At 43.5% G+C, this 11353-nt stretch overlaps 1 protein-coding gene across 1 annotated transcript; it reads right to left on the bottom strand.

Annotated features, from left to right (window-relative positions):
- Positions 1-1152: 1152 nt before the first annotated feature.
- On the bottom strand, positions 1153-1497 carry LOC138875931 (uncharacterized). The gene has a single exon (XM_070154810.1). It carries the CDS (start codon positions 1495-1497, stop codon positions 1153-1155), a length of 345 nt encoding a protein of 114 aa, XP_070010911.1.
- Positions 1498-11353: the final 9856 nt, after the last annotated feature.

Genomic DNA, 11353 nt, shown 5'->3' with positions numbered 1-11353 from the left:
TACCTCAAGAATCTCTTCAAAACCCCTCTCAAAAACCTCCAAAATCCGAGCTCAAAATGTTAGAAATGACCAAAAATCTCGGAACCTCGCTTATATAGGTTCTGTCCATGCATTTCCGGTTTTGCAGACATTTAGCCGCTTTTGCGAAACTGCTTTTGCAGAAAACCACTTAAGGAGACCAACCGCTCCATGGATCCTAGCCCACATCTGCGCAATCGAAGGTGTGGGAAAATCATCGCACTTGCGGCCTCTGCTGACCCTCATCACTTCCGCACCCGCTCTTCACCTACCGCACCTGTGGCCAAAACCCTCGCAGGTGAGATCACACCAGCTGAGTCCAAACTTCAGCAGTTCCTCAAATCATACTCCAAATCCGTTAGCCACCCAAAATCAATTCGAGGCCCCTAGGACCTCAACCAAACATACCAATAAGTCCTAAAACACGATACGAATTTAGTCGGACCCTCAAATCACCTCAAACAATATCAAAAACACGAATTGCACACGAATTCAAGCATAATGAACTTTGAAATTTTCAAATTCTACAAACGACGTCAAAAACTATCAAATCACGTCCGATTAACCTCTGATGTTTCACACAAGTCACAAATGACCCCACGAACCTACTCCAACTTCCGAAAATCCAATCCGAACCCGATATCAAAAAGTCCACTCTCGGTCAAACTTTTCAAAATTTCAACTTTCGCCATTTCAAGGCTTATTCTACTACGGACCTCCAAATCATAATTTGGACACGCTCCTAAGTCCAAAATCACCCAACGGAGCTAATGGAACCATCAAAATTATAATCCGAGGTCATTTACACATAAGTCAATATTTGATCGACTTTTCCAACTTAAGCTTTTGATTATGAGACTAAGTGTCTCAATTCACTCTGAAATCTCTCCGGACTCGAACCAACTAATCCGAAAAGTTATATAACAGCTATAGATCACAAAAAGAGCAGTAAATGGGGGAACAAGGCTACAACTCTCAAAATGACCAGCGGGGTCATTACATCCTCCCCCTCTTAAACAAACGTTCGTCCTCGAACGGGTCTAGAAACATACCTAGAGTCATAAATAGGTGTGGGCATCTGCTCCGCATCTCTTGCTCGGTCTCCCAAGTAGCCTTCTCCATGGGCTGAACTCTCTACTGGATATTCACTGAAGCTATATCCTTTGACCTTAACTTTTGAACCCGCTGTTCAAAAATGGCCACCAGCTCCACATCATAAATGAAATCACCATCCAACTGAATCGTGCTGAAATCCAAAACATAAGATGAATTACCGTCATACTTCTGGAGCATAGAAATATTAAATACTAGATGCACACTCAACAAGCGAGGTGGAAAGGGAAGCTTGTAAGCCACCTCCCCAATCCTATGATATACCTCAAAAGGCCCAATGAACCGAGGGCTCAACTTTCCCTTCTTCCGGAACCTCATAGAACCCTTTATGGATGAAACCTTCAGCAAAACCTTCTCTACAACCATTTAAGATACATCATGGATCTTCCTGTCGGCATTACTTTTCTATCTAGACTGCACCGTGCGAAGCTGCTCCTGAATCAATTTAACCTTGTCCAAAGCATCTTGAACCAAGTCAGTACCCAATAGCCTAGCCTCACCTGGCTCAAACCAACCCACTAGAGATCTACACCGCCTCCCATTAAAACCTCATACGGAGTCATCTGAATGCTCGACTGATAACTGTTGTTGTAAGCAAACTCCGTGAGAGGCAGGAACTGGTCCCATGAACCCCCGAAATCAATGACACAAGCGCGTAGCATGTCCTTCAATATCTGAATAGTGCGGTCGGACTATCCTTATGTTTAAGGGTGAAATGCTCTGCTCAACTCAACCTGAGTGACCAACTCTCGCTGCACGGCTCCCCAAAACTGCGATGTAAACTGTGCGCCTCTATATAAAATGATGGAAACTGGCACACTGTGAAGGCAAACAATCTACGAATATAAATCTCAGCCAACCGATCTGAAGAATAAGTAGTATCTACTGTAATGAAGTGCACGGACTTGGTCAGCCGATCTACAATCACCCAAATAACATTAAACTTCCTCGAAGTCTATGGGAGTCCAACTACGAAATCCATGGTGATCCGTTCCTACTTCCACTTTGGGATATCTATCCTCTGAAGTAATCCACCCGGTCTCTGATGCTCATACTTTACCTGCTGACAGTTAAGACACCTAGCTACAAACTCAACTATATACTTCTTCATTCTCCTCTACCAATAGTGCTGCCTCAAGTCCTGGTACATCTTCGCGGCACCGGGATGAATGAAATACTAAAAGCTGTGGGCCTCCTTAAGAATCAACTCTCGTAGCCCATCTACATTGGGCACACATATCTGACCCTGCATCCTCAACGCTCCATCATATCCAATAGTAACATCTCTGGCATCATCGTGCTGAAATTTATACTTGAGGACAAGCAAATGAGGATCATCATAATAGTTATCTCTGATGCAATCAAATAAGGAAGACCGAGAAACCATACAAGCTAGAACCCGGCTGGGCTCCGAAACGTCTAACCTCACGAACTGGTCGACCAAGGCTTGAACATCAACTGCAAGAGGTCTCTCACTAACAGGGATGAATGCAAAACTACCCATGCTCACTGTCTTCCTACTCAAGGCATCAGCCACCACATTGTCCTTCCTTGGATGATATAGAATAGTAATATCATAGTCCTTTAGCAGCTCCAACCACCTCCGCAGCCTCAAATTTAGATCCTTCTATTTGAACAAGTGCTGGAGGCTCCAATGATCTATAAACACCTCGCAAGACACAACGTAGAGATAGTGCCTCCAAATCTTCAATGCATGAACAATGACAACCAACTCCAAATCTGTCACGACCCAAATTTCCCACCGTTGGGACCGTGATGGCGCCTAACATCGCACTCTCTAGGCAAACCAATGTTAGAGTTCTATTCACCTTTTTCCTTTACATTTTATATTTAAAATTAACAAAACTAAATCAAACTGGGATAATGCAGAAGTACATAATAAGCCGGTTATCCATAAACTATTAACAGTACCGAAACTATTACCACCCAGAAACTGGTGTCACAACCCACAAACATTCTATGAATATCTATAAGTATTGGTCTGAACGAAAAGTTCATCTGTCTCGAGAGAAAATAAAACAGGAATGTAGAACATAGAAGGGGACACCAGGGCCTGCGGATGCCTGTAGGACTACCTTGGGTCTCCTAGATGAAGGCCTGCAAGCGACCTCTTGATCAGCCACAACCAGCTCCAAAATCTACACGGAAAGTGCAGAGTGCAGTATCAGTACAATCGACCCCATGTACTGGTAAGTGCCGAGCCTAACCTCAATGAGGTAGTGATGAGGCTATGGCAAGGCGTTTATAATATAACCTGCATACAGTTTATAATAAAGCAAAAAGGAAGTACAGAGCGAAATGGAACAATAACTTGCAACAATTAATTATGGAACCTAGTTATCTTGCCAGTACTCAGTTATAACCAATCCTTACGAGAGTTACAATGCTACAGAATAAAATCACAGCAAAAGAAGAATACATAAACAACAAAATGATGCGGCGCGCATCCCAATCCTACCATAATAATCTGTAACAATATGAACATTCATCCTTATTACTCTTGTTGCAACATGCAACCCGATTCCACCGGTCCACTCTTATTGCTCCTCAATATATCACCCTTATTCCTCCTGTTGTGTCATGCAACCCAATCTACCTATCCACTATTATTACTCCTATTGCGGGGCGCAACCCGATCCCATCAGATAATCACATTTCACCTTTATTCCTCCTCAACATACCAGCCCTTATTCCTCCTGTTGCGGCTTGCAGCCCGATCCCACCATATCAGTACCAATCACACAATAAGAACAAGTATTTCTCAATTTAGCTCAAACCCTCCACAACATTTATGCCTCAAACCAAACCAAATGGAAATCTATACAATTATGAAATCTCATCAGTTATTCCTACACATCGAGACCAGCCAAAATGTACCATGAAACACCGATAAACAAACTTAAACTAATAATGTAATACAATGAACTATGGAACAATTAATACCTTCAATAAAGAAAACAAAATCTAACAAGAAGCAATTAAACATGGAAGCACCAATAAGCATGTAGCAGTTAAGACAGGAAAACAATATATTGGGGACGGGGGAAAGGAGCAGGCTAAATAGATAATTTGGCGGCGCATAGGTACTCGTTACCTCACCTATACGCTACACACATGTGTTTTCACCTAGAAAATAAGTCGGGGATTCCTAATCCCTCAAGTCGAAGTTAGACCAAACACTTACCTCTAGCCAACGACCAACTCAAAGCTCAATTATCACTTTCCACTAATTTCCACCTCCAATCCACTTGTATCTAGTTATAATTAACTTAATAACATCAATTATCGTTAAAGAAATCAATTACAATGCATAATTATAAGTTTCCCAACATTTTTCCCAAAAGGTCAAAAACCTACCCCGGTCCTGCTTGGTCAAAACCCGAAATTCGAACCAAAAACCGATTACCTATTCACCCCGAGCCCGGATATACAATTGGTTTTTGAATCCGACCTGAATTTGAGGTCTAAATCTCCAAATTTCAAAATTCCTAAGTTCTACCCAAAAATCCCCAATTCCACCATGAAAAACCCTGGATTCTAGGATAAAATCTTGAAAAAAGAAGTAAAAGGTTGAAATAAATGAGTTATGATTCATTTACCTATGATTTGGGAAAAAATGGTCTTTGAAAAATCGCCTCTTGAGTTTTAGGTTTTGAAAAATGGGAGAATGAATGAAAAATTCTGTCTAAGTCCAGACATATCAGCTGCAGATGTCGCATTTGCGACCCGAGCTTCGCAATTGCGAAGCTCGCAAATGCAAAGAACCATCGCAAATGCGAAGTCCTCCACACCTTTGCTGCCTTCGCAATTGTGAAATTAAGTTTGCAATTGCGAACATGATCCTCCGCAAATGTGACTAAATGATCGCATTTGCGATCACTGCCCTCCCTAGTTTTACTTTGCAAATGCGAAGAAATCTTTGCAATTGCGAAGACTGCATGGCCCAGCTTCTTATCACAATTGCGATGAAAGCCTCGAAAATGTGGAACCTGAAGTGTTCGCAATTGTGATGCCTGATTTCGCAATTGCGAGATCAGAGGCCTGCAACAGGTTCAGTCATACTAGCAAAATTTTCTAGGTTCCAAAACACCCCGTAGCCTATCCAAAACTCACCCGAGCCCTCGAGGCTCTAAACCAAATATGCACACAAGTTTTCAAACATCATACGAACTTGTTCGTGCTAGCAAATCGCCAAAATAACATAAAAAACTACAGTTTAACACCAAAACACATAAAAATTTTAAGAGCACTTGAAATTTCTCTTTTCTCAACCGGATGCCCAAATCATGTCAAATAAACTGCGTTTTTCACCAAATTTCACAGACACGGCTTAAATATTATATCAAACCTGTACCAAGCTCCAGAACCAAAATATAAGCCCGATACCAACGAGATCAAACATTAATCAATTTCTTTAATTCCTTAGATTTTCAGTCTTACAATTTTCATCAAAAATTTATTTCTCAGGCTTGGGACCTTGGAATTCAATTCCGGGTATACGCCCAGTTCCCATATTTTACTACAAACCTATTGGGACCGTCAAAAGATGGGTCCAGGTCCGTTTACACAAAACAGTGACCGAAATCAACAAAAATAAACTTTTTAGGCCAAAAATCATTATTTCACATAATGGCTTTTCAGAAATACACCCGGACTGGGCACGCAAATTGAGGAGAGATGAAATGAGGTTTTTAAGGCCTCGGAATATGGAATCAGGTTCTAAAACAGAAGATGAACTTTTGTGTCATCACATTCTCCACCTTTAAAACAATCGTTCGTCCTCGAACGGGCATAGAAAAGTACTTGAGTCGGTGAAAATATGGGGATATCTACTCCGCATATCAGACTTGGACTCCCAGGTAACTGCCTCCATAGGCTAACCTCTCCATCGCACACGGACCGAAGGATAACTCTTCGATCTCAACTAACGAACCTGCCGGTCTAGAATAGCTACCGGCTCCTCCTCGTAGGTCAAATCCTTGTCTAATTGGACAGTGCTGAAGTCTAACACGTGGGATGGATCGCCGTGATACTTTTGAAGCATCGACACATGAAATACTGGATGCACTGCTGATAAACCTGATGGCAACACAAGTCTGTAGGCCACCTCTCCCACTTGATCAAGGATCTCAAAAGGCCCGATGAACCTAACGCTTAACTTGCCCTTCTTCCCAAACCGCATACACCCTTCATGGGTGACACCCGAAGCAACACTCTCTCTCCAACCATGAATGCCACATCACGATCCTTATGGTCGGCATAACTCTTTTACCTAGACTGAGCTATACGAAGTCTCTCCTGAATGATCTTAATCTTATCCAAGGCATCCTACACTAAATCTTAACCCAATGACCGAGCCTCCCCCAGCTCAAACCATCCAACCGGCGATCGACATCATCTACCATATAATGCCTCGTAGGGAGCCATCTAGATGCTCAACTAATAGCTGTTGTTGTAAGCGAATTCCACAAGCGGCAAGAACTGATTCCATAAGCCTCCGAAGTCAATAACACATGCACGAAGCATATCCTCCAATATCTAAATAGTGCACTCGGACTGCCCGTTTGTCTGAGGATGAAATGCTGTGCTCAGCTCAACTTGCATGCCTAACTCACGCTGCACTACCCTCTAGAAATGCGCGGTAGACTGCGTACCTCAATCAAAATTAATAGACACGGGCACATCGTGAAGATGAATGATCAAGCGGATATAAATCTCTGCTAATCGCTTTGAAGAATAGGTAACTACCATAGGGATGACATGTGCTGACTTGGTCAGTCTATCCATAATAACCCAATCTACATCGAACTTCCTCTGAGTCCGTGAGAGTCCAATAATGAAATCCATAGTGATACGTTCCCACTTCTACTCAGGAATCTCTATCTTCTGAAGCAAACCACCAGGTCTCTGATGCTCGTACTTTACTTGCTGACAATTTTGACATCGAGCCATAAGTGCCACTATATCTTTCTTCATTATCCTCCACCAATAATGCTGCCATAAGTCCTGATACATCTTGGCGATGCCCGAATGAATAGAATACCGGGAATTGTGGGCATCCTCTACAATCAACTCACGAAGTCCATTCACATTAGGCACACAAACACGACCCTGCATCCTCAAAACTCCATCATCTCCAACTATAACCTGCTTGGCATTACCGTGTTGCACTGTATCCCTAAGGACAAACAAATGAGGGTCATCATATAACCGCTCCCTGATGCGCTCAAACAATGAAGACCGAGCGATCGTACAGGCTAGAACACGGCTAGGCTCAAAAACATCCAACCTCACGAACTGATTGGCCTAGGCTTGAACATCTAATGAAAGCGGTCTCTCACTGATTGGAATGTATGCAAGGCTGCCCATACTCACTGACTTCCTACTCAAAGCATCGGCCACCACATTGGCCTTCCCAAGATGATAGAAGATGGTGATATCATAGTATTTCAATAGCTCTAACCACCTTTCTACCTCAAATTTAGCTCTTTTTGCTTGAACAAATACTACAAACTCCGATGATCTGTGAACACCTCACACGACACGCCATAAAGATAGTGCCTCTAAATCTTCAGCGTGTGAACAATGGATGCAAGCTCTAAGTCATGAACATAGTAGTTCTTCTCGTGAACCTTCAACTGCCGTGAAATATATGCAATTACCTTGCCACCCTGCATCAATACCACACCAAGTCAAATATGAGATGCGTCACAATATACTGTATAAGGCCCTGAATGGCTGAACCTGTAGGCAATACCAACACTGGCTCCATAGTGAAAGTAGTCTTGAGTTTCTGAAAGCTCGCCTCACACTCGTCTAACCATCTGAACGGGGCACCCTTCTAGGTCAACCTGGTCAATAGGAGTACTATAGATAAGAACCCCTCTACAAACTGACGGTAATAACCTGCCAAACCCAAGAAACTCAGGATCTCTGTAGCTGATATGGGTCTAGGCCAGTCTTGAATACCTTAATCTTCTTAGGATCCACCTGAATACCCTCTGCAGATACAACGTGACCCAAGAAAGCAACTGAACACAACCAAAACTCACACTTCAAAAGCTTAACATATAACTAATTATCCCTCAGAGTCTGAAGAACGATCCGAAGATGCTTCTCATGCTCCTCTCGGCTATGGGAGTAGATCATGATATCATCAATGAAAAAAATCATGAAGGAATCTAGATAGGGATTAAACTCCGGGTTCATCAAATCCATAAATGCTGCTAGGGCATTTGTCAAGCCAAATGGCATCACTAGAAACTCATAATGCCTATATCAAGTCCGAAAATCTATCTAGGGACATCTGATGCCCTAATCCTCAACTGATGGTAGACAGACCTCAAATCAATCTTTGAAAACACCTTGACACCCTGAAGCTGATCAAATAATTCATCAATCCTCGACAATGGGTACTTGTTCTTGATGATGACTTTGTTCAACTGTCGATAATGTATGCACATCCTCGTCGATCCATCCTTCTTATTTACAAACAACACCGACGCATCCCATGGTAAGACACTAGGTCTAATAAAGCCTTTATCAAGCAAATCTTGCAACTTCTCCTTCAATTCTTTCAATTCTGGAGGGCCCATACGTTACGGCAAAATAGAAATGGGCTGAGTTCCCGGAGCCAAATCAATGCAAAAGTCAATATCTCTGTCAGGTGGCATCCCCGACAGGTCTGCAGGAAACACTTCTGGAAATTCCCAAATGACTGGTACAGAATCCATGAAAGGAACCTCCGTACTAGAATCACGAACATAAGCCAATAAGCCAAACACCCCTTCTCGACCATATGTCGAGCCTTCACATAAGAAACAACCCTGCTGGTAGAATGACTAGGAGTCCCTCTCCACTCTAATCGAGGCAACCGCAGCAATACTAAGGTCACGGTCTTGGCGTGACAGTCCAATATAGCATGATAAGGTGACAACCAATCCATCCCCAAAATGACATCAAAATCAACCATATCGAGAAGTAAGAGATGTACACTAGTCTTAAAACCCCCAATAATAACCACACACGAGCGATAGACATGATCTACAACAATAGAATCCCCTACTGGTGTGGACACATATACGGGAGCACTCAAAGAATCATGAGGCACAACCAAATATGAAGTAAAATAAGTATACACATAGGAGTATGTAAAGCCTGGATCTAATAGAACTGAAGCATCTCTACTACAAACCGAAATAGTACATGTGATAACAGTATCGGATGCCTCAGCCTCAGGTCTGGCTGGGAAAGCATAACATCGAGGCCGGGCCCCACCACTCTAAACCATATCCCTGGTACGGCCTCCTGCTAGCTGTCCTCCACCTCTAGCGGCCTGGCCTCCACCTCTAACGGGTTGACCTCCACCTCTAGTGGGCTGACCCCTACCTCTGGCTCCCTGACTCCTACCTCTAGCTGGTTAAGCGGGCGGTGCCGGGATCATGGCACGGAAACCCTACTACTGTGGCTGAACACTACTAATCACGGACAGGTCCTCGGGATATGCCTGTACTTACCACACTCGAAACATCCATCCTGATACTGCGGCTGAGGAAACTGAGACTGACCCTGATAAGCTAGCTGACCGCGATAATAACTCCGAAGAGGAAATGCTTTGATAGGAGCTGGTGGTGCACTATAAGCTAGTTGCCCTGAAGGAGGTACATAAGGACCACGACCCCTTGAAGCTCCAAAGAATGTCTGAAATGCTGAATGAAGTGGCCTGGGAGGATGTCCCCTAACGAAAGTACCTCGACCTCCAGATGAGGCCCTACTGAACCCACTAGAGTGACGAGGCCTCTTATCAGACCCCTGACCACTCCCTAGAGCTAAAAACATCTCAAATCGTGTGTCCATATTGACTGCATCCTAGAAAGAAATCTCACTCCCTGACTCCTTAGCCATCTGTAGTCTGATAGGCTGAGCAAGTCCCTCAATAAACCTCCTTTCTCTCTCTCTCTCTCTCTCTCGGTAGGAAGTATAATAAGAGCATGACAGGCTAGATCAACAAAGCTAGTCTCGTACTGAGTGACGGTCATAAAACCCTGCTGAAGGCGAAAGTAGCAAAGTCGACCCCACTGGTCTTCACTCTCCCCATATTTCGTAATACCTCGTGACAACTATCCAGATAGTGCTGGGGATCCTCTGAAGATGTACTACCATAAGTAGTGGTAAAAAGCTTGGTAAACCTATCCAATCTCCACAAGGCCTCAGAAGACATAGCTGATCCATCGATGGTCTGTGCCACGACACCTAATGAATCTACCCTAACTGGCTGAGCTGCTGGAGTCTGAAACTGAGGAACCATCTGCTCCGGGGTATGAGTAGCGGGAGTCTGTGCTCCTCCCCCAGCCCGAGAGACGACTGGTGCTACAGGGAATGTACTTGCTTGAGTAACACTCTCCATAAGGCCTACTAGACAGACCAAAGCATGCTGAAGTACCGGGGTAGCGTTGAACCCCTATGGAACCTAAGATGGCCCCGCTAGAACAATCTGAGTCGGAGCCTCCTCATCAAACTCTACCTAAGTTTCCGCTGTTGGTGGTGCTGCTCGAACTATAGTTTGAGCCCTGCTCCTACCTCGGCCTCGTCCTCTACCCCTCGTAGGAGCTTCCATTGGGGGCTCGGGCTACTAATCAACTGATGAAGCAGTACATGTTCTCATCATCTATGAAGGAACAAGAGCAGAGAGTTCAATTTGCATTGAGAAGATTAAATCGCACGATAGAGTATAATAGAAGTGAAATTGTTCCTAACTCCAAAGCCTTTGGGGGATAAGCATAGATGTCTCTGTACCGATCCCTCAGACTCTACTAAGCTTGTTCCTAAATTGTGAGACCTAGGCAACCTAATGCTCTGATACCAACTTGTCACAACCTAAATTTCCCATCGTCGGGACCGTGATGGCGCCTAACATCGCACTCTCTAGGAAAGCCAACGTTAAAGTTCTATTTGCCATTTTCCTTTCCATTTTATATTTAAAATTAACAAAACTAAATCAAACTGGGATAATGCGGAAGTACATAATAAGCTGGTTATCCATAAACTATTAACATTACCTAAACTTTTACCACCCAAAAATTGGGGTTACAACCCACGAACATTCTATGAATATCTACAAGTATTGGTCTGAACGAAAAGTACATCTGTCTCGAAAGAAAGTAAAATAGGAATGTAGAACATATAAGGGGATGCCAGGGCC

Source organism: Nicotiana sylvestris, chromosome 8 (assembly GCF_000393655.2).
Source record: "Nicotiana sylvestris chromosome 8, ASM39365v2, whole genome shotgun sequence".
Lineage (NCBI taxonomy): Eukaryota > Viridiplantae > Streptophyta > Magnoliopsida > Solanales > Solanaceae > Nicotiana > Nicotiana sylvestris.
This window is presented reverse-complemented; position numbering and strand designations above follow the sequence as displayed.

Coding starts and splice junctions, on each gene's coding strand:
- LOC138875931 (XM_070154810.1), bottom strand. CDS start 1,497: ATGGTTGTAGAGAAGGTTTTGCTGAAGGTTTCATCCATAAAGGGTTCT.